Genomic DNA, 26,305 nt, shown 5'->3' with positions numbered 1-26,305 from the left:
CCCTGTTTCATCATATAATCATAGAACCATGTTTGATCATATAATCATGATACAATGAGTGATGCATATGCCTAACAACGTATGAGGGTATTTGAAGTGCCGGGTATAACCTGAATGCAGGTCATAATGATTGTCTTGTTCTACTCTATGTTCTATACTATTGTGCGATTGCGATTGCGGTTAACGATTGAACCTTGCATATAGCTTGGAATCCGCTTGATACTGTCTCCGTTTCTCCACTGTACATGATACTTGTCAGCTGGAATATTTCGCCAACTACCGGAAAGCGGTGACTTACAAGTTTCAAGATGAGAAAAAGCTTCATTTAATTCTCTTTGTAAGATATGCGATCCACCATGATCCGGATGACATTCGAAACTCTTCTTATTCCTCCTATCGCTTATCAGATCATCGATGTAATCCCTCTTTTCCGATTTGAGGAAGTCCTTGGCCGGTTGAGATATCCCCAATGTCGCATAGTACCCCTTGGGATCAGGTAAGAAGACCGGTAAATTGGTCACATATTCTTCCTCAGGTGACAACCTTATCGATTTCCTGACATTACCCAGACGGATACCAGCTTGATCCCGGTAATGAGTCCTCCTGCGTAGTAAAGTTGATTGACTCAATGGCCTGGACGAAGAGGCCGAGGAAGCTTTATCTTCAGCAGCGCTACTGGCGTTGCCATCTGGAGGTGGTTTGGAGGAGGCACTTTTATTCGTTGATCTGGGATTTCGAGGGGTGAATAAAGTCGTCTTTGCAGCGACTTCGACCCTTTTGATCGGGAATAAAGGTTCGGGTCCTGGGTCTAGACCCTTTATACACTTCTCGTTGTATTCACTATAATCACATCGCGTTACATATCCATCAGTGATTCTGCAACGCTTGTCATTCAAAAAAAAGTAAACGGCTGAACTCACGATAAAGTGATTACATTCCCATCTTTCTGAGGACCAAGCTCAGGTAGTATCCTCTCATTCTCCCACATGGAGGGATTGATCGATCCTCTTGCCCACATAGCGTCAAATAACGAATCCACAAGTTGTTGAAGTTTATCTTCGGGGTAGAACGCAGCATTGATTATTTCGGATGGGTGCATATGTCCTGATCCGGTCATCCGTCTTTGACGATGACCGATCTTGTTATGCTGAGAAGACGCCAAAGTCAGAGATGATCAGCATGACCGGAGCGGCCAAGAGCAGGTTCACGTACCAGGGCAGCGGGCACTTGCCGTATTCCACCCTGCGGCCAATCAAGCCGAAAGGTATTCGCATCCAGTATTGGCATCATAGCGTCCATCACAGCATTTCCGCTTTTCAGAGTTGCCTTGTAGAACAGACCTAGCAAGTCGCAAACGAGATAAGGTTCATGCCGGGACCGTTGGGAGCGCAAAGGCGAATTGACAGGGACTCACGGTAGACTGGTATAGCATAGACTCTCTACGCGGCGAGTGGTCTCAGCGTCGTGAATAACAGATTTTGCTGCACTTGGGCTAAAGATCCAATGTAGAGATCAGACTCACTACTCCATATGGAACAAAAGCCTCGTATATGTCTCCCATTTCGTCTGCTTGTAGGAGAATTATTTTTTCTTCCTTCCCCTTCAGTTCAGGAGGACCAAAAGCGAATTTGGGAGCTGAATGAGGGTTCCAATTGGGCGGCATAAACGGATCAAGGATATGTGCAGGTGGATCAGAATATATGTTGGGTGTTTCGCTGGGCAGGCAATCGATTGAAGTCTCTCGAGTCTGCTCATGTATATATTCGATGGTTTCGCAATTCGCCCTGATGTTCCAAGGATAGAACATGCCGCTACCGGTCATATGGTTATCAGCATCGCTATCTAGATTCCATGATCGCTATACAAGGGAGGGAAAAGAGGATGTAGCTGGACTTACCTTGCCCAATGATCTTTGGGTACAGCTGAGATAGCTAAGCCCATATCGCTGAAATACCTCTGCTGCGGGCCGATCTCGACTATCCCGTTCGGCGGCTCCCACTGGAGAGCCATCTTCTGATCGCACAGCAGATGAATCTGCCAGAAAGGTAGTAGGAAGGGTTCCAGCAATGTCGTATCGCGCTGTGACAAGGGGTGAACTTTGATGAGCTGTACTCATTTACATGTAATTTTGGAGGTCATAAAATCGATATTCACCCAATATAGCTGAGCCAAGCTGAATCTACTAGCAGCTGTGGTCCTGTCGAGCATAAACAACGGATGATCGAACCGTATTCGTCTATAGGGATCTTGATCTACCAAAGCATCGTGCAAATTCAGGGTCGTAGTATGGTTGGTCCGGGTCGAGCTATACTGTCGGCAAGGCCGAAATCGAGCTGACAAAGGGCGAACGCATGGTGATGCTTTCCGGCTTATTGAAAAGATCATGTTGGTGAGCGAAGAAGTCCGCCAAAGCGGCGGAGATAGGAGGTCAGCAGTGACTGTGAAGCTGTTCTCTAGGTGTGGTGCGGGCCAAAGAACGATTGGAGAGGACGCAGAGAAGTGGACAATAAAGACAGTGGTCATAATTCCGGAATCGAGCGAAAAGATCAGATCAACTCAGGCACGTAGTTGCTCGCGTGGCTAGAATCATAGCTTATTTTGATTCCGTTCTTGTTTACTTACAGTGAGGTCGACCTCCACCTCGGACACCCATTCCGATCTACTCAGTGCTCAGAGAACGACCACGACTTTTTCCACAGGTCAGTGATATCTCGATCCAATCACCTTCTTCCCTTTCGTAATTAACACTTGTATATATCGTCTTGCGTCTGACCGAGATGGCGCTGGATAAGGGTAAAAGGCCTGAAGAGGTGTCAGATCCTGACATTGTGGACGATATACAGGATACCGAAAAAGTAGGACAAGCGAATGGGCATTCGCCTTTTATAGGATTTGCAGCAGGGATATGTTCTGGGTGAGCTGGGTTCTTCTAGCGCTGCGCTCGAGCGTCAGCTGACATCTTGCCCTAATAGATGGACCAAGGTGAGATCTATCAGCGCTCAAGTGAAGCACAGCTAACCCAACATCGTGCTCCTACATATACAGCTAGTTGTAGGTAAGCTACGAAATCTCGCGGTTCGCTTCGACCGGATGCCCGAGCTAACAGCCTCGTGATTTAGGACACCCTTTCGACACTATAAAAGTGAGTGACCATGATGTGTGCTACCATTTGTCGCCAGCTGACCATCATTATCAAAGACTCGATGTGAGCTCGAAGACATACATGCATTCCAGTGTACCGAGACTGACACCTGGGCTCGTCCGAGCAGTACAATGCACGCCGACGGGGACTTTCAACGGAGCATGGGATTGCTTCACAAAGACGATCAGTAAAGAGGTGAGCTGTCTTTGCTTTCAATCAAGGTCGATATCATCTAATAGCTTGTCCAGGGACCACGAGCGTTGTACAAAGGTGCGAGCGTGCCGGCTGTATCATGGGGAATAACAGATTCGATTTTGATGGGCAGGTCAGTTGTCAGGTGACAGAATGTAGCCTACCGTATAGCTGATGAAAATGTTGCCCATACACCAGTCTGCACAACTATCGCGCGGTATTACTGCGGCATGGCTTCGCCGAGCGTACACTGAAAAGGGATAGTGAAAGATTATCGATACTGGGTCACAGCGTAGCTGGCCTTTTCGCAGGATGGACTAAGTACGTTCTCTTGCTCAGCTGATTGTGTATACACGAACCTTCAGCTGAACATGCGGTAATTTCAGCGCAGCGATAGCACATCCGACGGAGGTGATCAAGTGCAAGCTTCAATTACAGCTCGTACAACCGGAACATATACCTAAGCAATTTAGCGGGCCCTTCGACGTCGTCCGTCAAACAGTCGCAGAACAAGGTATAACGGGGATGTGGAGGGGTTTGGGAGCGAGCTTCATATATAGAAGCTGTTTCGCTGCTATGTTTGGAGGTAAGCTGAGTGGCGCGATATGAGTTTACACATGGCGAGCGAGCTAACTGCCAATGTTTAGGATTCGAAATCTTCAATAGACTGTTCAAGTCATTTGACGGTACGAGGTGGGAGATGTCGACGGAACTGGCCAATTTCTTGGCTGGTGGCATGGCAAGTAACATGTACTGGTTTACTGCACTACGTGAGTATGCAATCTTCCGCCCCATTAGGCCGTCCTCACTGATGGTTTCATGACAGCATTGGATAACATAAAGAATCGAATAATGGGTAAATCTCGAACCACAACCACGTAGCGGGAATCAGGTATGTAGCTGATGTTTGCTGTAGTTGACTCAATTAAAACACCGAGATACAAGGGCGTCTTCGACGCCTATGGTCAAGTGTGGCGAGAGACGTACAACCCTAATAAAGGGTTCGGATGGAACGCCATAGCCAGAACGAAGAATTTCTACAAAGCGCGTTGATCTCAACAGTTTGCACACTCGATCGCGGGTGGCGTCGAGGCTGACATCGGAATTCAACATGACAGGGATTCGTACCGGTCGTATTGCGGGCTTTCCCAACGAATGCAGCTGCGTTGGCTGTGTGGGAGGGAGTGATGCGATGGTCGACTGCTAAGTCGTGAACTAGTCTGTAATGTCATGAGCCTCTTAGTGAGAGGATTCGGACAGGTCATATGCAGGAAAGGAATAGAATATAGAGCATACATATTCCGCTGGCAACACATCTCAACGCATGTATATAATCACACTTCAGCTACAAAGCACCGTCCGCTCAAGCTCACAGCCACTTCCTGTCTAGTGTTAGCAGTGATACATGTGTATATATACAAATATATTTCTTATTGAGGTCCGGAACAGTCTCGACTGTTTTATCGTTGTGGGAAACTAGGAATAAATTACTCCACTCCTGATACCCTATTACAGTACTTAGGCTCGACCAGGTATATTCTCGACGAAAGCATGCTCTTCGACCTTCTTCTCGCCTTCGCCTTCTTCCTCATCAGCAGCAGGTCGAGGATGGTTGACCGCATCTGAGGCTTCGAGGGAAGTATGATCGAAGATCTCCTTGATTTCTTCTAAGGTTCTTCCTTTCGTCTCGGGGCTGAGCACAAGACAAATGTCATGTCATCAGCAACGCTCACCAGGCAGCGACTTCCTTTCGATGCCGGAACTTACAAGAGGAAGAACTGAAGTATGAGGAATACCACCAGGATCACATCGTACACTATATAATATTTCCAGCCGATATGCGAGAGTCCAATTGGATTGACATATTGGTTGAAGAATCTATCGAATCGTACAACACACAATCCAATAAGCATCCTGTCAGCTATCTGCGTTTCTGTTTCAGTCGACGTAGGTGGGTGAAGAGGGAACTTACAGAGCCACGTAAATGCAGAATTGGGTGATAGAGTATCCCTTGGCTCGGAGGGAATAAGGAAGGACTTCGATCGGATAGGCAGATTGTAAACCCGTGAATCCGAAGTCGTACGATGCTGCGAGACAGCACAGCGAATCAGCAGTGGCGAGGCAGATAGAATGGGCAGGGTTGTGGTGTGGTGAAGGGAACCCACCAAAAAAGAAGAAAAGGAATGCCACTTGAGCATAACCAATGCTAGACTTCGCCGTCTTACTGAACTCGGCCGCTAAGGCAGTAATAATTATGTAACAAACCAACATCCCTCCAGTGGAGATGAAGAACAAGGGTCGACGACCCAGTTTGTTGGCTGATAAAGCACCGGCTATCGCCCAAGGGTAATTCCAGATGTTTATGCAGACGTTGATCAATGCTTGGGTAGATGCAGAAGTAACTCCTGCAGCAGTGAGGATGGGAGATAAGTAGTAGGTGACGATACCGTTCTACACCAACGAGCGGCACAAAGCAGCTGACATATCAGCTCAAAGGTACTTGTACACTTGAATGACGTGGATTATACCCAACTCACACCTGACCACTGACACATGAATCCGACCAGCACACAAATGAGAAGTCGATGTCGATTACCCTTAGTCTTGAAGAAGGTGAGATAGGATGTGCCGTGTTGACTAGTTTTCTCAGCTTCCAAGGCTTCGCAGATCTCTGCGTATTCCAATTTGACAAGCGGATCGTTCTCATCGCCATTGGCCTTTTATATTCGTCGACAGATCAGCTGCACTGGTCATTGGAGTCCACGATATGTCTATTGGGATCTCAGCTCACATGGTATTTCGCCAATGTCTTGAAGGCTTGTTCATTCCTTCCTTTCGATATCAACCATCTCGGCGACTCAGGCATGAAGAAGACCGTACTACCATCGGCCACATCAATTTAAGCATCAGCATGACCCTCTTGTCACTGCCACAAGCCTTAAACAACATAGCTCACACTACACCAAGGATTACCTCCGGGAAAATCTGGAACAAACAAGGCATTCTCCAAGACCAGCTCGAAGTCCAGCTAAGGGTTCCATAAGTGCACCAACCAATGATCGTCGCGCCGATATACCAGCTGCAGTTGTACAGCAGACTCGCCTGGCCCCGTAATCGGGGATGCGAGAGTTCCATGAGCAACGTAGGGGCGGAAGTGCCCGTCAAAGCTATCCCGAAACCGATGATGAATCTTGTACCGAGGTAAGAACCTGGACCAAACGTAAAGGCCTGTGCGATCCCGCCGACGATGACGGATAGACAGCCTAAGGCAAGGGACGATCGTCGGCCGAAACGGTCCATCATGTATGCTGATATAGGCAGGGCGGGCAATGCTCCCAGGGAGAAGGAGGCTATGACTAAACCCAAGTAGTTGTCGGAGATATCGCCTAGGTTGTCGTTGACTGGTTGCGACGTCAAAGCGCCCAAAGAGACCTTGATCAGTAACGACGATGCCGGGATTTCAGATTCAAATGCATTCGAGGTTGAGCGGGAAGACAGGAAGACCGAAAACAATCAAAGAGGAACGTTGGGAAGAAGTGAGAATGCACTCACATTGAGGGATGATCTGCAGACCGTTAATCAAGGATCCGTCGACGCCACTTCCGATAGCGGAGGAAGTACAGATCGCCATGAAGAAGACCAGTTTTCGCAAGCCCGGATCATTCCACCACGAGGCGGCAGTAGCGTTGGGTACATTGTTAAAGGCGAAGTCACCTCCCATGATGGATAGTTTCGATCAGACACGAATGGGCGTTTGGTCAAAAAAATCAGATTTGAGGTTTTGGGAAAGTGTGGGGCTGATGGGCACCTCATATCCGCGAGACGGGGCATGTTATATATATGATCTATGATCAAACTAAATCTGAACCCCGCTATGCAAATTATAAGAATATGTCTTTCATCCCGAATACACTGTGCGTGAAACGGCTTGGAATATGCTATGAGCCGAATCGGCTGAGAACTCGGTCCGACATACGGTAAGCTTATTCTATTACCTTCAACACTCCCCTGTGCGGTTCGAACATGAAGGGCAGCAAGGTGGTTGTTAGGGTTGAAGAGACTACAGGGTCCAAGTTGAAGTCAATTCCCAAAATAGCTTCACCTATTCTTACCCCTCCTGTCTTTGGCCTGTGCAGATATTGAGGCATATGACGTTCGGAAGTCCTTCATGTACAGCCAAATCCTCCCGAAAGCTCTCTTTGGAGACTTGGCCGGGGGTCACGCATATACTTTTCCCTCCTGATGATGGTATGGTAACATGCAGCCTTGTAGTGAGTGAGCTTCGATCGTACTCTCACTCGTACGAGTACAGTTAGTGGCGTTATTTTTAAACAATCCCCTCTCGGCATTCAGCTCAGGAACGCAATTAATCATAATCGAGCCCGATTGAAGGCAATAATAATGTATCGGATTTCGGTAAAAGTTACCGAATGAGCGAATGAGCGATAGGACCGTTGGACGGCGTGATTTCGACCCGAGCCGCAGGCAAATGACGGTGTACTGGCGGTGCTCTGCAATATGGCTAGTGTTTGCTGACGACGGGCCGAGGATATGGAAATGCAAAGTCGTCTTGACGTATTACAAGCATAAGCCAGATACAAAGCGATAGCGGCAGCGGCAGCGTTAGTGTCAGTGTCAACGGAAGGCTCAGAATTTCACAATAAGTCCTTCATCGATTCAATCTCTGGAGAATACACTTGTCAGTTGAAAACCCAGACCAAAAAAGTCCTTCAGCGAAATGCCATCCCCATCCTCATCCTCATCCGCAACCCCAGCCGACACCGGGGACAAAGCCTCTGACCCGTCCCTCTTGTCCTTATCGCACCTAACTCCCTCCTCCGACCCATCGCATCCATTTTCTTCATGGCCCTCAATCACTCCTAATCCAATCGGAAGACTCGTCCTGCTCACTCCCGAAGTGACCAGAAATGCAATCTCACAATGTGTCCAGACGGGCAAACGATTCTCCTTAGACTGGTCGGTCTACCCTTCTGGAGCAAGGATGTACGGTCGTGCTTGCGGTCAACATACTATCAAACGCGTCGATCAAGGTCCATCTACCAAATCAGAAGCAGAATCGAGAAATACTGGAGATAGGGAAAATGCAGATTTAGCGGAGATTAAGAAGAATACATTCCATCCTTGTTTCGATGATTTCATCGAGATCAACACTCAGAGCTCGACGCAATGGGATTATTTTCTGCATTACTCGTACCCCCATTCAGGCCTTTTCTTTGGTGGTCTGACGGAAGAACAGATACGGACTGAAGATACGGGTGATTTTGGTGTTGCTGGTGAGTCAGCTTATGGTCTGGACCATCGTGATCGTTATTGTATTGGGATGAAGATTGTGTCCCTTCAGGAGGTGAAAATACCAGGTGGACTGTAGGGATGAGAATAGGAAGAATTAATACCCATGGAAGTCTGATAAGACATGAACAGACGGAGAGGAATCCCGAGGCGAATGGATTATACGAGCTGATCCTGATTTCTTCTAATCCACCTTGAAATCATCTAGCAATCGCCCGAGCAGGCGGCGTGCAAACCCGTGCTATCCTCCTCGATATCCCCTTATACCTCTCCCAGAAGAACTTACCTCCCAATCCCCCTCTCGCAAATCCGCCGCCTACAAAGCTCACTTTCGACGTGTTCCAAGACGTATTGGCGCACTTCAACATCCAGCCTAGGGTCGGAGACATGTTAATCGTCCGTACAGGATTCGAAGATGCGGTCATCGAGAGTAATTCGACCGGAGAAGAAATCAAAGCTTCTTGGTGGGGCGTCGAACAGTGTTCAGAGATAATCGAGTGGATCTGGGAAAATGGGATTGTAACGGTGGGCACCGATAATCCGACATTTGAGAATTGGCGTAAGCTCCCTTCCACCTCTGGCTCTAGCTCTGTTCATATCCTATTTTTGAACCCTACCCTTCATGATGAGTTACAAAATGATGACCATGAATCATGATGCGCGAGCTGACAGAGCTCGGCCTTCTCGAAATAGCTGTCAGTCCTAACGAGCTACAGCTGCATCCTGTGTTACTATCAGGCATGGGAATCATGATCTGCGAGCTGATGCGTCTCAACGAGATCGCTGAAGAATGCAAGAAGTTGAACAGGTGGGAATTCTTCTTCAGTAGTAATCCCCTTATGATTGAACACGGCGTAGCTAGTCCCCCTAACGCAGTGGCTATCTTTTAAACATTAAGTCTAACATGGCTCTTCTGTTATTCATATGCATCTCGATTCTGCGCTATTCCCTCCTCGGCCCCACTTTAGAGACTACGTATTGCTTGACGTTCTTCTGTTCCTGACCACCGACACCGTCGATCTCTTCAGGTACTTGACCCTCAGAATTTGACTATCAATGATCGATCAAATGGAATATCAGCTCTTTCCCCATCGCATTCCATCAGATGAAAATTATGCAGGCCAAGTAAGAAATGCAGAACAGATGAAGGCTGATGAAAGAAAGAACCCACCCTCTCTCGATCCGCTCCAGCTTCAATGAGCGTCACCGCCGCGTCCCCGTGTCCACTCTCGAAAGCAAGATGTAGAGGGGTGTTACCTGTTACGCCACACCAAAGATGGGGTCAGCGGATCCGATCACTGATTTATCCATTGGCTATATCACCTGCTGGTCGAGGAGAGCTGTGTCATCGGATCTTGCTGGAATTATGAACCACTCACCAGCTCGATCAGCACCATTCAGCCTAGTCTTAGCTCTTCCCTCAGGTGGGTTTAGTAAGATATTCAAGAAAGCGTGATTCCCAGTAGTGGCTGCTCGATGTAAGGGGAATTGAGATGCTCGGTCTTTCGCGTTAATCTGTGCGTGCATAAAGGTGGTTGAGCTGAGCCAGAAGTACACCGATAATCGACACAACACATCACGGTGAATATCAGAAGAAAAGCAAGGACACTCACATCGGCTCCTTTATTTATGAGTAATTTGCCGATCTGTCCATACCCCACAATGAGATCAACAAAGATTTCTATTCAGCACATTCGACTACCATGAAGAAGAGCTGTGCTGTGTTAGAGACTTACCGATACGCTCCCCTTTGACGCTGCGTAATGTCTACCATCCAGCCAGCCATCCGTCAGTCTCCGCTCCAGGATAACGATGACATGACAAGGATGCAAGCGCGCTCACAAGGCAGTTTGACCCTTTTCATTGACCGCATCCACCTGCGCTCCGGCATCTAACAATTCCCTGACCACTTCAACCTGGTTCGCAGCGGCTATAGTGAATATTGCAATTCATTTTATTGTATTTGAGTTGACTGATCAGCATCACAAGAAGTATCTCGGGCAGAAATTGCGGGTATTTGGGTAGGACATGGTTGGTATGTGCCAGAATGAACGTACAAGCTATTATCAAAGCAGTCCATCCCATCGAATCTTTCGCCTCCAAATCCGGATGATACCCCAAGATCAACTGAAGGACATTCGAGTTACCTGTTGTACTGGCCCAATGTAATGGGGTTCTTCCGTCCTGAATGAAGGTCAAGCACAATCATGGTATAAGCACAACTACACACCGGTATGAGTAGAGATAAGAGAAGCATGATCACACCAAGCAAATCTGATGATCATAGCTGGGGACAGGCAGTGGCTCGAAAGAGAACCTACCTCATCCTTCGAATTGACCAATTTCGGATCATCGTTCAGTATCGTCCGTATAAGTCCCGGTTGTCCTTCCAGGGCTGCTTTATGTATGCTGAAAGAGGACATGATCGCTTCAAGTCAAGCTCGTATCTCTTATAACGTTCAGGCAGTCGATGTGGGTGGTAAGAGGTAATGCAAGATAGTGGTGGGGAGGGCGATTGTATCTGTATCTGTATAAAGCAACAAATCAATAAATCAAAGAATCAACAAAGACGTCAGCGTCGTTTCGGATCTTCGAAGTGGAGGTGGATTGTGCACTGTCATACAACACATTATTGGCTCGCCGAGGGGTTCACGATAAGAACGCTGGCAAAGTCCAACATGTTGAGATGCATCTTGCATGATAGTATACATACACGTGTACGCACAACACGATTGATTAGACAAAGACGACGACGATGACCATGACGATGACCATGACGATGACCATGACGATGACCATGACGATGACCATGACGATGACCATGACATACTACTTCCTTCTGGAAGGTTGATTAAGTTATAATTCACTTCCAGCCCCACCAAATCCGCCTAGACCTCTGACGAAGATCCAAGTCAATCCCGCAATCCCCACTCCAGATAACAACGCTCTCATGATGATTGCTACTACCAATGCTTGTCTGACTGCCGAATAGAAGGTAGCTAATGCTTGACCGGACCAATTCACCCTAGATGCACAAACGCGTTAGCCAGTCGTTCGTACTGACCAAGTGTCCTCGTGCAGGAATACAAGATCCGGAGTCGGACTCACCTCCGATCAGCCGCCCTATCTGGTCCGCGAACCGAGTTCTCCCAACCCTGTATAACCTGTCTATACCTCCTACCGAACACCCTGTCAAAGACGTGTGAGTCAGCTGTGCTTACATTCAAAGCGTTGTCGACATCCAGCTCACCAGATCCAGAAATTGACATCGGGATAAGAGAATCTAGGGAAGACCGCCCTATCCATATCACACATCAGCCATGATTCTACTCCCTGCATACACACAAGAGTGGGTCCATGTGGAATGCTGCACTCACGTCATTCCTGGTCCCACACCTCTACGCCTCTTGTTTTTACCCTTCTTCTTCGCGTCCACATCCACTTTGATACCCAGGCCGCTCGTCGCCGTTGCCGTTAATCCGGCACCACTGACAACTTCCGTCTTTTCTACCCCGTTCGCCTGTGGCTTGGTCTTCTTAGCTTCCTCTAGGGCCAGACGAGCAGCTTCCCATTGATCTTCGAAACTACTTGTCACAGTCACTGGCGTCTTCGGGTCCGGTATGAAGTCTATCGAATTCCGATTTTGGTTATGGCTGAATTCCGATGTTGTCGGCGATGAGCTCTTGGACGAAGTAGGTGGTAAAACTAGATGAGCTGGAGTGGAAGATGGATAATGTGCGATCAGATCACTAAGGAAGGATCAAATGTCAGCTGCCGAAGATGTCCAATTATTGGTAGACATGCTCAGCTCACAGGGTCATGCCCAGGGTCAATCCCCATAATCTCAGATGACGTTTTCCGTCATTGAACCAGCTCCCGGAACCTTCGGCAGACTCGTCGAATGTGAGAGATGGGTCAAAGCCTTCTGCCAAAGTATCTGGCTCATCAGGCAGCAGTACGCATCCGAATCTAGCGGTGGGGATTTAATCAGCTAGGCACTATCAATGGCACAACGGATTCCAAGCAGTCTAGATCCCTCATACTCACTGCATCTTCCCTATCAGGTTCCGCAAACACCACCTGATGAAAGTGTTTCTCGGACTCAGACGGCTACTTATGTCGATCTCCACTTGCGACCATTGTGCGGTGTCGAATGGTGGAGCCAGCATTGATATTGGGATCCAGTGTACAGACGAGACTTCGGTCTGGGGTAAAGACGCAATCCGATGTCAGTCATGGTCAATATGGCATTTCCAGTTCAGAGCACTCACCGCTTGTAATTCTGGAGGCGGACTAAAAGGCGAGGTCTGTAGGAACACTGTACCCATACAAAGATCATATCAGCTACTCTGGAATCAAAGTCGGACGTCTGAATTGTAGTTGTAAAAGTTCCTTTTTACACTTACCGAACGGACTGAGAATCATCAACAGCCTCTTCCCTAGACTAGTCGTCACTTCCCTCTCATCCAATCTTCCAACATGCAGAAATTCCTTCTCCGCAAGGTCGATGCCCACTTCTTCCCACGTTTCCCTCAACGCAGTAAAATAAGCAGACTGGTCATCTGGCTCATGCCTGCCACCGGGGAAGGCAATATGGCTCGACCATCGACTGAGCGAGCTTGAGCCGGCAGAACTCGATGCTTCGCTGGAAGAGGAGGAAGATTGGTGTGGTGCTCTTCGAATGAATAGTATCTCAGGAGTCGTGTTGGGGTGATTGACCCAAGCTACACATAGGCCAAAATAACCGCTGTCAGCTACGTGTGACAGCATGATGATGGGTATGATATTTTGACCGACTAACGGAGTCTGAAGAAATCATCCAGGGTGTATCCCAAGCCAAAATCACTCTGCTTAATAATTTCCCCAGAGTATCCTTCGGGCTCATGCCCCTCAAATGCAAGTTCCGGCGCGGGCTTGAGCCGTATGATCAATGCTACGCTCGCTCGTCTGGGTTGAGTGGGTGGTGATTGAATGACCCGGGGTACGGAGAGCCGTAAATCCTGCAAAAGTGCTTGGAGGTCGGCTGAGGGATGAGATTGTGCTGTTATGGAAGAGTCAGCTGATGTACGTCTGTAGTCGGGAGAATAAACATAAGAAGGAAGACTGACCTGACATCTTCGCCGAGTGCTCGATTGGGTGTGATCAGGATGATACTGCAGAAGAAGCTTGCGCGAATTGAAGGAGATTCAGAGTTTTGCTTTTGGTGGATGAGGAAAGCCGACAGAGCTTGTAGTTGGTCCCTGTGACGAAGGATGATTCCTTGATTGAATGAGTACCGAATCCCGGAAAACGAATATTTGGGCAGCTTCCTTTGATCCTCGTGCGACCTTCCTTTGGTCTATTTCCGACACGTATACACAATTAGAGGTCAGCGATGAGGCGTGCTTCTGATCCGGTCCAAGTGGTGCAAGATGATAATGATATGAGACAGGATGGACTCTGAGGAGGATCTCGCAATGATATGGGAATCAGATTCAGTTATCTGATCGTAATAGGAGTATCTTTGGGGTTATTCACAAGCTTGAATTAAGCGTCACGTCGGAATCGGAACTCACCGGTTTTACTTCCACGCGCGTTCCTTGACCTTGACTGATACAGATCTGTTCGAGAACGCTTATATAATGACACGTCACCAAACGGACATGACCGATGATAACCAAATACTACTCATCAGCCGGGTACTCTGATATCACTCACATCCCGAATTTCAGCTGCAATGTGATATCCCGTATGCATCTCATTCGGAATCCCACTTTGATCCCATCACCTTCATCGCATGTGCATGTTGGATCCGGAGATAAGCACAGGCGATAACAGGACACTGCCTCAATTCCTGATACCATGGTCCGGGATCACCTTGGCAGTGCGCCCTTGCGGAAGCACCTGATGGACGAGTGAAAGTTCCAGTGTGTCGCGCAATGTATCTGACTCACAACATGTTTGACCTCGCCGCATAGACTATATAAAATCTGACAAGAAGATACAATTGCTCTTTGATTAACCTCACTTCCATTACTCACTGATCTGAACACAGCCACATACGCGCCATCACTGAATCTCACTATGTCCTCGACCTCATCCAAGGACCTATCCATCAACACCCGTTACTCCCTTCAAGCGCCACGCGGTCTTCCCTCCCCGCTACGTTCGACCACTTCATCTTCCTCTCAAACGCGGTCCGTATCCTCTCCAGCATCCACAAGACTCGTTACCGCTCACGCTCAGTCCCTCGACCCGAATGACGAGTACAGAGAACCTACTTCCTTGGACGACGTAGACGAGCCTGACACTTTGATGTCATGTTTCGGTTCGCTATCCATCTCTTCCTTGCCTCCTCTCTCAGCCAAAGACGGGGTTAGTGGACCAATTGTCACTCGGTTCCCCAAACCACCGCCTCCCAGGGAATCCTCTGTACTGGGTACCAGGGAGGAACAGAGGAAAATATATCTCGGTCCGAAGTTGAGTGATAGAGCTACGGGTGGTCCGGATGCGGGACCACTGATAGATAGGTTTAGTTGTTTGTTCCAAGATCGTAAGTGGCTTCTCTGCATGCCTCATTGATGTCTCAGCTTTAGATTCTATATTGCCTGAAGGAGTTTGTATAGTATCGCTAACCGAATGATCGGTTCAGAGTATGATTGCGTGTCCAACCCGAAAGGAATCGTCTCCCTAGGTGTTGCCGAGAACTTCTTGATGCAAGAAGAATGTCTGGAGGTGAGCTGTGTTCTTCATGGGTAGACCATCAGAAGATAGCTGATCCTTCAGCGCAGCTTATATCCACAGCATTGAAAGACAACTTCACACCCCTTGATCTATCTTACGGGGACTCGCTCTGGGGCTCGAGAAGGATCAATCGAGCCTTAGCTGGACTATACAATGATTATTTCGATCCCTCCGAAGAAGTAAAGCCTGAACAGATAATCACCGGTGTAGGCTGTTCAGCGGGTGAGCTACCATCTTCGTCAGACCTGGAGGATCGTGTAGCTGACCATCAACCATCGACAGTATTGGACCAGCTGTTTTATACCTTGATGGACGAAGGAGAAGCTATCCTTCTCGCAGCGCCATAGTGAGCCTTTTCCATCGTCTTGGAATTCGCCAAGAATCATCTGAGCTAATCTTCCTGAAACCAGCTACACAGGTTTCGATCGTGATCTCATCGGAAGAGGGAGGGTGCGGCTCATACCCGTTCACGTACCTGTTGGGGAAGAAGCATTTGGGCCGGGCTGCTTGGAAATGTTCGCTCAAAAGTTGGAAGAGGTAGAGAAGGAAGGAATCAGGGTTAGAGCGGTGGTAAGTTACATTTTGTCTCTGTGATCATTGCTTGTAGAACATCCCTTCGCACAGCCAATCTACCAAGCTATTAGAGATTGACAACAAAGGCTGATTGCCATCATCCAAATGATTACTCGTTTAGATCGTCTGCAATCCCCAGAACCCACTTGGACGAACATACCCCCGATCCACCTTACTAGCATACGCCAGATTCTGCGAAGAGAGGGATTTGCATTTGGTCTCGGACGAAATATACGCTCTGAGCGTGTACGATAACAAGGGTGCGTCCACTTAACCTGTCATGCAGCTTGGATCCAATGGGCTTTAAGATCGTTGTCGCAGCTGCGAAAGCTGATGTAGCTTGCTTGCACCTGCAGACTTCCTCCAAGCTGAACCTTTTACCAGTATGTTATCTCTGAATGTCGAGAAAGAGCTGGGTATAGAATTCGATAAGGCTAGAATGCATGGTGAGCTATTCTATCCTTTCAGGCGTCAACATATGATCGCAGCTTATGATTCGTTTCTCAGTTGTATACGGGATGAGCAAAGAGTAAGTCGGGAGTTGTCTCAAGAATAGTCTGCTCTTCCGGCCGAACAAACTGGATTGAATAGAGGACTCGAATCCTTGCGATATCACTAACCTATTGCATGCGCCCTCCAGCTTCTGCTCGAACGGTCTACGTGTCGGTTCCCTGATCTCACAGAACAATCCCTTATTGTTACGAGCCATGGCAAACACCTCGATGTTGATGAAAAGTGAGTTTCCTGAGTCTCTGGACTATTTCCATATCCTTTTCCATCACATCTCAGGTAGTGCCCTTATCGAATTCAGCTCGATATAGTAGTCCAATGCTGACCATCATTGACATCGCCATCGGTGCGTCCAGTCTCTTCTCCGGCAGATGTAATCTGGTCTGCCCTCTTGCTAGATCCTCCGCGTCTGAAATCATTCATACAAACAAACAAAAGCAAATTGACAGAAGCCCATGCGTATGCTAGAGGATGGTTCGTTGCTCGAGGGATCGAGGTAGCTAACTCGAATGCGTAAGTTGGCCTTCCACTTCTTCCTCCTCTCTACTTTGCTTCTCTCTTCGGGTATTCATCCGTGCTTCAATGGTGTCGATTGAGCTTGTGTGCGGAATCTTGAGCTGATCATTCGCTTCAACCTATACTCAAACCACGTAATATTGCAGGGGCAATTTCATATGGGTCAACCTGGGCGCCAAACTTGGATTCACCGATGCCTCATCTGAGAAGAAGGTATTTCAGAAATTATTGGATGGTGGTGTGTACATTGTGAGTTATCCTTTTACCTCCTGTTATCTGCGTATCTCTGTATCGTACAGCTTGTCATGCTTCGCCCTGGTCCGGTCCCAGCGTCTAATCGCTAATCGCTTATTCCTAATTCCTATTTTCTTGCTGACTTGAACGTACAGGCACCCGGCTCGGCGTATCATTATCATATCGCAGGATGGTACAGGGTAACGTTCAGCGTACCGAGAGGGAATCTTATTGTGAGTACGCTATGACATGCAGTACACCCTTAATGGAAATATGCGAAGTGTAGTGTCCTTGAAGCGTCCTGATAAAATGGATTTGTACCTTCTAGGTTGGATTAGATAAGATAGAACGATTATTAGGCCTTTCTCCCACATACTCAGTCGTAAATTGAGCGCCGCCACCGCACATGTTCACTCGCATGATGTGATTTCACGGTGTCAAAATCCCCGATTAAAGAGCAAGAAATTGGATAGATGCGTAATATAGAATGGCCTTCAGAGAAATGACTCAGCACAGGATTGACATTAATGCATTGTATGTGACATTATAAATTACACTTATACCACTACTATGTCTGTATGTTACATCTATCTAGGTATAGTGACCTGATGAGCATCGTTCGATATCGCCCTCATTTCCAACAGCTACAGGATGAGCACAAATAAGTGTATGGATAGAATCTTATGGTAATGAAAGAGCATCAAAAATTAATGATGTGTACTCGTAGCAATTATGATTATATTGACAAGGATTATCAACCGGGCACAGTCATAAGACATGCCCCGACAGAGCTTAATCATGGTTCTTCCTATTCCACCAATGTCTCTTCCCACCCTCACTTCTGACCGATCCATTCTTACTATCTCCTCCACTTGGAATTCCTGGGACCTTCTCGTCCAAGCCTAAAATCCTGGAAGCTTTGCCCGAGCTCGAAGTCGGTGGATATTTCTTAGCTAATTTCTTGCCTTTCGTCGAACCGCCCTGGATGTGACTTTGGGCTTGATCCTGTCCATAAGGGGTAGTAGGCGAATACGAAGAGCTCATCGTGCTCCTCGATGGCGTCATTCTATCTTCCCCCGTACCTATGCCTAGTCCTATTCCCGTTGTTCTGCCTGAAGCGGTGGAAGTTGATAATGGCGGAGGAACGTGATCAGAGGATGATATTCCGGTATGTTCGGAAGTGTACCCTTGTTGTGGCTGTGGCGGGGGCGGTGGAACCGAGGCTGCCAGCGGAGCAGGTATAGTAGGTATCACATTTCGATGATGCTCATAATACCCTGAAGGTAGTTGGGCAGATTGCGGTCTTCTGATCGTGCGTTCCGATCCGTTCTGTACATACTCATCCATACGCGGTCTAGGCGGTTGAGGTAGTTGTAGTGAAGCATCAGGTATATTCTGGAAAGGGTGCGAATGCTGATGCGGGGGCTGATGGGGTTGTACATGCGCTTGAGGGAAGGAGAAGTGACTTTGAGAGCTGGCCGAAGCTGAAGCGGATGGTGTTATTGGAGATCGCAACATATCGTATTCGTCAGGTAAAAACGACATCGAAGTATGTCGACGAACGTCCGGTGATGTCGCCGAAGATGGGTGATACGGGCCAAGCTCCACTGCTGAGTATCGCTGATTCGGCTGAGTAACAGTATACCCCGTTTGCTCTGAAAGAGGTAATGTCGATGCTATACCTGCCTGAGGTATAGTCAAAGTGTTGCTCGATTGAGGTTCATTTTGCGTTTCAGCAATCGCTTGATTGCTGAGGACATCTGCGAGTCCTCTCATGGCTTCGCTCCATGCTTCTTCAGCCTTGTGGAGGTTCGTCCATCCTTCTTTACCTAACCTTTCAGCCTCTTTCAATAAGTCGGCAGGAAGTGACCCTCCTTTTCTCCTGCGAACATGTGCATTACCCCTGACCTGAGGCACATTGAAATCTGGCATAGCAGGTCGGGAATTGCCCTGTCTTGTGAGGGTATCGTAAGCCTGCTGAAGTGGATCATACGATTCTCGATTATTAGGAAATCCAGCATGCCGAACATCCCGCCCCAAAGCAGTAGCTCGGGGCAAAGGGATGCCCTCATATGCGCCTTCAGATAGTCCAGGTGGCTGTGGCAGACCTTCCGAGGATTGATCTCGATGAGCCATTCCCATCAAGACTCCTCCCCAATCAAGACTTTCTCTAGCCATCTTATGCATTGTCTCGCTCACTTCTTTCATTGACGTCGAGTGTCTAATCAATGCAGCTGCATGCGTTGAGAGCAAATGACTCGCAATCAGGAGCGGTAGATCGGTCGCAGGAGCTGTGGACGGTGGCAGTGGTGGTATGAAGGTCGGTCTGGGTGTTGCCACTGGACTTGCGGCTCCTGAGGGTGGTCTAGGCAATGGTCTAGACCGAGTCGATTTGGCGGGAGAAGATTGCAGAGAAGTTTGAACAGAAGTATCAACCGTGTCTTCAGGTATGCCATTAAGAGGTAAATGTGAGCTCGAAGAATGCTGAACGTCTGTAGAGTTTGTGGCGGATGCTGGTCGATACAACAATCGATGTTGTTCGCTGCTGGAAGATGCGATGGGTGATGGAGTAAAGCCATTGAGAGGCAAAGAGTGGAGTTGGGGCGTCTGCATGTGGGGTGGCAACGTTTCTGGACTCGCTTGAGCCGCAAGTAGAGGACTCTGGTGCACAGAGGAACCATTTGGCAGGAGACCAAGCATCGCTATAGGTGTCACTTTGGAATGAGGAGGCGTTTTACTTTGATTGCTTGCATTCCCGCTGTCGCCCGATGATTCCCTCGGTTTCTCGAAGAGGTATGGCTGCTGAGTATCCTCCTCTTCAGGTGTGTTGACCATATTCTCCACATATAAGACACGCTTGACCCCGTCCGAGTGCGTGATGACGGAACCATTTCCGCTTCCGGTCCGATCGAATGTATGCCTGGGCGAGCTCAAGTCACCTTTGCTTCTACTGGGATTGTGAGATACCTCAGACCCATCATCACGTATGCCGAAGGTCCCCGATGTCCTGATGGCGGACTGGATAGGGCCAACCAGATCCCCTTCCGACCCATCTATGGGTGAGTCGACTATGGGACCGATCGGAGAGGGTGCTCTGGAAGATCCTCTCGATCCACTGGTCTTCCTACTGCCCTTTGACAGCTTCCTAGATACATAATCTTTGTCTGGGTCCACTTCGAAAATAGACGAGAGGATGGATGATACTCGTCGGCGTCTGGGTGATTTTCTGCTAGGCGACACAGAGCGGACTGATTTCGAACGAGTTGCTAAAGACGATTCAGATTGATGCGACACGAGAATGGGCCGAAGGCTGTCCTTCAGAGGGGATCCGGTTACCGTCTGGAAGGGAAGGAGAGGATCAGCTAATTTAGGTGTGGATCTACATACTGAATGTAGGCGATTCATCAGAAGCTCACCATGTTGACCGGGACAGCCTCCGCTTGAGCTTCCGTTGGCGTTGATACGGGATCTAATCCTAAAGCAGGGGTGGTGAGGCTGGAAGTCGAATGACCCCTTGAGGAGTTGCCTTGGAAGCTGTTCGGTCGGCTGCGGATACTGTTCGGTCTGGAACCATGATATGACTTCGGCCGCTTTTTCAGGCTGTTTGGTCTGCTTGCTTGAGATGCAGACTTCACTTCGCTCGGATGAGCGATATTCAGAATGGGAACATTGGGTAATTCGACAGAAGACTATATCAATCCGATATACAGTTAGCATTGACATTAGCATGTTAGCTTTACAGATTACAAATGTGAATGAAACTTACAATAGGCCTAGTGCGATTATCCAGCATAGCGCTTGATCCTCCTTCCCCCTCATTAGCGCCAAGGTCAACGCTAGCAGACTTATCTTTAGCTTCTTGTGCGAGGGATCTCCCTGCTCCTACTCCTGCTATATTGCTTAAAGTGTCTGAATGTTCTCGCATCCTTTCCAGCATATTGGACGATCGACCGACAGTTGGGCTCATTCGATTCTCGGGATGTGCCGTTGGCGTTGTTGGCGGTGTGACTCTTCGGATCAGCTTGGGTTTGCTAAGAGACATCGATCGAGGGGGAGGAGGGAGACCACCTGGAGGAGGGGTCGTGCTGTCTGGTGTGTGATGGCGTGGGAAAGGGATCCTGAGCAAAGAAGGCTTGGATCCGTTGTATGGCATTGGCATGGGTAGAGGTGGATTCCTTCGAGGAGATCTAGGTGGAGGAGTCGGACTAGAAGGTAACGATATAGTCCTTTGTCGTCGAGGTGGTGTGACCGGGGCCCCTTCATCATCCTGCCGTCTTGATGGAGCCCTGACGGTATCTGCTGCTGAGAGCTGAGAATATACGCTGGCGTCATCCTCCTCACCGGGGTGTGGATTCCGCTCAGAATGGTAATCTGCTTCGTCGAGAGGTAGTCGGAGCGTACGGAGGGAGGTGGGAGTGGTGAGTTCGGTGATGGGTGACAAAGCTCGGACAGGATGCTGGTTCATGGAGACCATCCTGCGGAAGTCTAGAGAAACGTGATATCATAAGGTGAAGTAACTACATATATGCGATTAAGTAAGTGGTTGGTATGACGGAAGCAGAGACGCATAAACAGGATGAATCAGAACTCACCTTGCGAGGTCAATCATGGGATATTTGAAGCTTTGCCGCTTGTTAACATTGCTGGGCTCGATCTTGATGTGACGTTTGGGTATATTGTAGCTCGTAGCATATGCTCGGTGTATCTATGCCGGTCGAAGTTCCTGACTTAGTGATGTCGTTGAGGGAGTGAGTGAGTGCCTTTGGTCGTTCGGGCGGTTGGGGCGTCGATTAACGGGATGCTCGGATCGTCTAATCTAGATCTTTCACTTGGTCCATGTCAATCTTGTGCTTGCCTTTCACTCTCATTCGATACTCGTACTGAAATATGATCAGTAACATCCTGCTCGTGAACAGATCATATAGCTCGTAATCAGTATCAACCATGTTGCTGCGTGTGAGTAAGAGGGAAAGATGTTCGTTCATCAGCCTACGTGGGTGTGGGTTGAATAGATGATGAAACGTGAAATGATGAACATGAGGATCAAGCGACGACCCCCACCATAGCAACATCAAATTCACACAGCACACAGCACACACGCAAAATGCCCCGAGCGTTTCATGATATCACCTATATTCCGATCACATGAGACAATAAACTTTATTCCCCTTCACCCTGCCACCGCACTGATCGCCACTTCTACAGTATCCGAATACGGCATGGGAATCCACTTCATCAGCTATTCAAGTTTTTCGATTTGAATGGTGCATGAGGAGTATGCGATTGCGGTGAAGTCTGCATCAAGTGGCTTTTGTATTGGGGGTGTCTGAACGGCTGCATGCTTTTGATGAGGTTGCACAGATGTACATTGCAGAATCGTTGTTGCGTCCGGTCTCTCCTTTCCTGACAACGTCCCTCCGGCTCACGAGCTATTATCAGCACAGCTGAATGCGCTGCATATGCGACCCAATCATCATCAGCGTCATAATCATGCACCCATCAATCAGGCAAACATCAGACTCACCTTCCTACGTCACCACTTTTAAAATTATCGTTGATGGTGACTACCGATCCGTACGTTCCCGCAATCATCAAGAACCAGCCCAAAATGAAGAACAAGACGTTCATAGCCATAAGCAGATTCCAAGAGGTCGTGCCCCTTGATGGCGATCTGATGTTATCCCACATCCACATGAACGATTCCATTTGACTGTGTAAATTGACATACCAGAGTCAGCTAGAATCGCGTCTACACCTGCGCTTGAACAAGGACGAAGAAAAAACTGAGCTGACTGACATGCAAATCACTGTAGCCAATAAAGCACCGATCAACGAGAGCAAATCGTTGAAAAATGGGATAGCTTCGGCAATGATAAATCCCACGGCGCAGACCAGAATGACAGATCCACTAGACATCATTGAGAAAACGACATCAGCTTTGCCGGGCTTTGCGAGCGATGGCAAATTTGTACTTACTACCATGCGATATAATGGGTCGGTGTATTCTTAGCGAGATGTCTCGAGTTTCTCAAAACACGAACAAAGACTACAAAACCAAAAGTCGGTCGGCACGTCTCTAACCGGAGTCGACAAGTTGGATGTTGCACACGACTTACTGTATTTAGCAGCGACATGCATGAATAGCGTTCCTCCAACTGCCAGACCAGGCAATGCCAATCCGTAGCACACCTTTTTCAGGACGACTCCCGCACTTCCCAACGCAGGCGAAGCGATGTATTGTCCCGCATAATGGTAGACTACCGCAGCGACGACCTGCGACAGTCAAGAGATCATCAGCCTGCCCATTTCTCGCCCCTTCATTGCCTTTGACAAGAACAGGTAAAAAGCTGCAGCTGACTTGACTCACAAGATATATAGTCGTGATGGCCGTCTGTCCCACCAAAACACTCTTCGTGAAATCTCTCGGATTTTTCATTTCTCCTACAATATTGAAGAAGTTCGGTGTGCCCGCATACGCGAAGATGATAATACACACAGCGTTAATCGCCTCAACAAACGTCGGTGAGGTGATAGCTTGCGTTTCGATTTGCCAGTCGTTGCCTGCCGGTGCAAGGGAAGGTCTCCCCGAGGTGCCTAGACCAATCATGAGGGTGATCACAGCTGATAAAATCGAGACTAATCCGACCCATCCCAACCATGATATCCTGCCCAGAGTCTGAATTGACGAAAGTAGCCCAACGACAACGGCACCGATGATGGCCCAAACTACTGAGCAGGTTGCGTGATCCGTGATGGCGTTGAAAGCTACGGAGATGGAAAGGAATGATGCCCCGCCGGTGGCTACTACTTCGAGCTGCGAATGTACGCATAATGGCCGTCAGTCAATCCATGAAATTGTTGATTGATGAGCATCCCTCATCGTGATTGAGTGCAGGGCGAGTGAGGTAAATTAAATGATCGGAAATGAGGTGATTCGACTCCACTCACCAAATAGGCAAACCCAAGGATCTCCCTCCCCCACGGTCCGAACATGATATATCCGACACTAGACCATTTTATGGATCAATGACTACCCGATACTGCGAGATCATTGAACTCACTCTGCCACGGTGTAAACCTCAGGATGATTCATCTTGAACGTCCCTACCACGTAATCCGACCCTGCGATACATTCAAATCATCAGCATCCTTGACTTGTACACAAAATCTGGTTTTGGTGTCGACTCACAAGTGATAATGATCGCTATGGCCAAGATGCACAATATCCCAGGAACGAAGCCCAGGACATTCAACGCAGCGGGCTATGCATGATCGTATCAACGCACAACGATATCCGACATCAGCATATAGTGCGGTAAAGAAATCATGTGTCAAGATTTCGGGTTATTGCCGGCTTGAAAGTGAATGTGAATGCGAGTGCAGGTGAAGTCTTTGACTTGGGTTGACTTGGGTTGACTTGATTTGACTTACCAATCCCAAAACACCTAATCCAATTTGAGTTTTCACTTCCAACACACTAGCTTTCACCCAGCTCAAATTCCTATAATTCGGCGAAGATCCATCGCTCAGATCGATCTCTCCCCATACAGCATCGACCACCGTATTTTGTTTAGCATTGTTCTCATTCTTCGGATCTTCATTCTCATCTCCGTTCTCATCCGCCTGGTGCACATTTGCTGCTTGGCCAATCTCGATATCAGATCCGTGATTCGTCGTCGTTTTCGTCGGATGATGTGGTGCCGACGAGGTGGTCATCTCGACTATTTCCGATGTATTCTTATTCGAGGATGATAAGAACCCCATTATATTATCACTCCTACGTATTCGTGCTTTGCACCTCACACGTGTATTATATTCTCTCTTGGGGTCTTGAGTGCTGTACTGCTATATTAATGGTTGATAGCTGAAAGGTCAAGTCGACGTTCGATCGGACAATTATAGCTTACGGATAATACTGCTCGATTGGTTGGTTGTTTGTCTATAAAGGTATTGCCTGTCCACGATTTATTTTATGGACGATACAAGTAAGAGTAAGATACACTTAGCCGAATAATTCCAGATGTTGCGTTAGATTGTCAGATCAATTGTGAGACTGTGAGATTGTGAGATTGGTTTCATCAGATGATCAGATGATCAGGTTCCAAAAGTCATCTACCTGATCTTGAGTTGGTTTGACCTGGTCTGGCGAAACGAGTGAGACCTACTAGTCATTCATTTTGTCATTATTATCTCCTCTTACCGAAATACTTCTCTCCTCCTCAGGATCCTTCCAACAGATAGCTTGACAGGGCAAACCGAGCAGCGAACAAATTTTCGTATTCGTGTCACTTTCCTGCATCCAAGCGAACTCCTCTCAATCCCAAATCCTCAAGTCATTATATCGTTTTCCTTAGTCCCGATCAGTGCCCTCTTCAAATATGTCTATAAAAAGCAAAAAGCATTTCGAAATTGTTCTAGTCAGTATACCTCGTTTAACGAATTTCGAAACCTCGGTTGGAGTTTCGTTTCGATATTTCCGTCCGTCCGTTGTCCGTCGTATGCCGTGCAGCGTGCATGAGAGAAGGGAGACCCCACGTTCCATTCTGGGGTAATCGCGAAGCATCATCCGATATATCCATCGCAGATAAGGATGCTGGATTCACGGAGTAAATCAGTAGTAGAGGTCTATCAGAGGAGCAAATGAACAGCAAGTCGACAAGACGAGATGAAAGGATTGGAAAGTTGTCCGATTTATCCGAGATCTGCTACAAGTTATTTTCAGAAGTGCGCTACTCCACTTGTATGAGATCACGTGCAGAGTGAACTATTCCCTGCGCCAAGAAATAAATGACTTTGCTCGAATCGTTGTAAGTGCAACATCAGATGCTGCTATTGAACCAGTCCAACCATGTTACATAGCATACCGTACGGGTACCGAGTATAAGACAACGCTACATGACATGAGATGCGATAAGATGAGATATTTTCTAATTTACAGTGATCGCTGATGAGCTCGTTGGTTGTTGAGGTTGATTTACTGATTTACGGGACCTTGTATGTACACCATGTGATCTCTACTTCCTCTAGAAAGACCTCGTTACTCATACCGAAAGGAAAGAAAGATCTTGAAACACAAAAGCCCAAAGAAAGACAGACCCGATGAGA

The 26,305-nt window shown here is 47.9% G+C and overlaps 9 protein-coding genes across 9 annotated transcripts; 3 read left to right on the top strand and 6 right to left on the bottom strand.

The window, feature by feature from the left end:
* Nucleotides 1-180: 180 nt before the first annotated feature.
* On the bottom strand, nt 181-2,208 carry I303_100594 (uncharacterized protein; the record flags this gene model as incomplete). Its single annotated transcript, XM_018403968.2, has 8 exons — nt 181-239; nt 299-840; nt 921-1,147; nt 1,213-1,340; nt 1,415-1,439; nt 1,523-1,811; nt 1,898-2,079; nt 2,155-2,208. The coding sequence occupies 8 exons, from the start codon at nt 2,206-2,208 to the stop codon at nt 181-183; spliced, it is 1,506 nt and encodes a 501-aa protein (XP_018266622.2).
* A 569-nt stretch (nt 2,209-2,777) lies between these two features.
* On the top strand, nt 2,778-4,548 carry I303_100593 (uncharacterized protein; the record flags this gene model as incomplete). Its single annotated transcript, XM_065968151.1, has 10 exons — nt 2,778-2,914; nt 3,120-3,142; nt 3,270-3,337; nt 3,391-3,467; nt 3,533-3,655; nt 3,721-3,920; nt 3,982-4,104; nt 4,161-4,190; nt 4,251-4,378; nt 4,453-4,548. 10 exons carry the CDS (start codon nt 2,778-2,780, stop codon nt 4,546-4,548), a joined length of 1,005 nt encoding a protein of 334 aa, XP_065824223.1.
* Nucleotides 4,549-4,852: 304 nt separating this feature from the next.
* I303_100592 (uncharacterized protein) lies at nt 4,853-7,055 on the bottom strand (the record flags this gene model as incomplete). The annotated part of the gene is made up of 8 exons (XM_018403966.1): nt 4,853-5,027; nt 5,102-5,212; nt 5,307-5,421; nt 5,500-5,785; nt 5,872-6,051; nt 6,126-6,213; nt 6,291-6,735; nt 6,887-7,055. 8 exons carry the CDS (start codon nt 7,053-7,055, stop codon nt 4,853-4,855), a joined length of 1,569 nt encoding a protein of 522 aa, XP_018266620.1.
* Nucleotides 7,056-8,072: 1,017 nt separating this feature from the next.
* I303_100591 (uncharacterized protein) lies at nt 8,073-9,534 on the top strand (the record flags this gene model as incomplete). The annotated part of the gene is made up of 3 exons (XM_018403965.1): nt 8,073-8,628; nt 8,853-9,203; nt 9,338-9,534. The coding sequence occupies 3 exons, from the start codon at nt 8,073-8,075 to the stop codon at nt 9,532-9,534; spliced, it is 1,104 nt and encodes a 367-aa protein (XP_018266619.1).
* A 52-nt stretch (nt 9,535-9,586) lies between these two features.
* Nucleotides 9,587-11,067, bottom strand: I303_100590 (uncharacterized protein; the record flags this gene model as incomplete). Its single annotated transcript, XM_018403964.1, has 8 exons — nt 9,587-9,694; nt 9,816-9,901; nt 10,024-10,159; nt 10,258-10,290; nt 10,381-10,411; nt 10,487-10,574; nt 10,702-10,828; nt 10,966-11,067. 8 exons carry the CDS (start codon nt 11,065-11,067, stop codon nt 9,587-9,589), a joined length of 711 nt encoding a protein of 236 aa, XP_018266618.1.
* A 433-nt stretch (nt 11,068-11,500) lies between these two features.
* I303_100589 (uncharacterized protein) lies at nt 11,501-13,759 on the bottom strand (the record flags this gene model as incomplete). Its single annotated transcript, XM_018403963.1, has 10 exons — nt 11,501-11,669; nt 11,753-11,833; nt 11,895-11,942; nt 12,022-12,393; nt 12,458-12,613; nt 12,692-12,849; nt 12,916-12,962; nt 13,051-13,368; nt 13,446-13,685; nt 13,753-13,759. The coding sequence occupies 10 exons, from the start codon at nt 13,757-13,759 to the stop codon at nt 11,501-11,503; spliced, it is 1,596 nt and encodes a 531-aa protein (XP_018266617.1).
* A 948-nt stretch (nt 13,760-14,707) lies between these two features.
* Nucleotides 14,708-17,591, top strand: I303_100588 (uncharacterized protein; the record flags this gene model as incomplete). The annotated part of the gene is made up of 13 exons (XM_018403962.1): nt 14,708-15,176; nt 15,276-15,358; nt 15,415-15,589; nt 15,650-15,713; nt 15,778-15,937; nt 16,062-16,200; nt 16,297-16,386; nt 16,448-16,469; nt 16,581-16,675; nt 16,807-16,963; nt 17,113-17,215; nt 17,356-17,433; nt 17,529-17,591. The coding sequence occupies 13 exons, from the start codon at nt 14,708-14,710 to the stop codon at nt 17,589-17,591; spliced, it is 1,698 nt and encodes a 565-aa protein (XP_018266616.1).
* A 401-nt stretch (nt 17,592-17,992) lies between these two features.
* On the bottom strand, nt 17,993-21,674 carry I303_100587 (uncharacterized protein; the record flags this gene model as incomplete). The annotated part of the gene is made up of 3 exons (XM_018403961.1): nt 17,993-20,539; nt 20,617-20,889; nt 20,967-21,674. The coding sequence occupies 3 exons, from the start codon at nt 21,672-21,674 to the stop codon at nt 17,993-17,995; spliced, it is 3,528 nt and encodes a 1,175-aa protein (XP_018266615.1).
* Nucleotides 21,675-22,622: 948 nt separating this feature from the next.
* On the bottom strand, nt 22,623-24,916 carry I303_100586 (uncharacterized protein; the record flags this gene model as incomplete). The annotated part of the gene is made up of 10 exons (XM_018403960.1): nt 22,623-22,653; nt 22,725-22,910; nt 22,998-23,108; nt 23,177-23,246; nt 23,317-23,473; nt 23,568-24,014; nt 24,149-24,206; nt 24,262-24,322; nt 24,390-24,462; nt 24,632-24,916. The coding sequence occupies 10 exons, from the start codon at nt 24,914-24,916 to the stop codon at nt 22,623-22,625; spliced, it is 1,479 nt and encodes a 492-aa protein (XP_018266614.1).
* Between the last annotated feature and the right edge of the window lie 1,389 nt (nt 24,917-26,305).

This window comes from Kwoniella dejecticola, chromosome 1 (assembly GCF_000512565.2).
Source record: "Kwoniella dejecticola CBS 10117 chromosome 1, complete sequence".
NCBI classification, from domain to species: Eukaryota; Fungi; Basidiomycota; class Tremellomycetes; order Tremellales; family Cryptococcaceae; genus Kwoniella; species Kwoniella dejecticola.
Note: the sequence above shows the minus strand (reverse complement) of the source record. Positions and strands in the feature narration are given on the sequence as shown.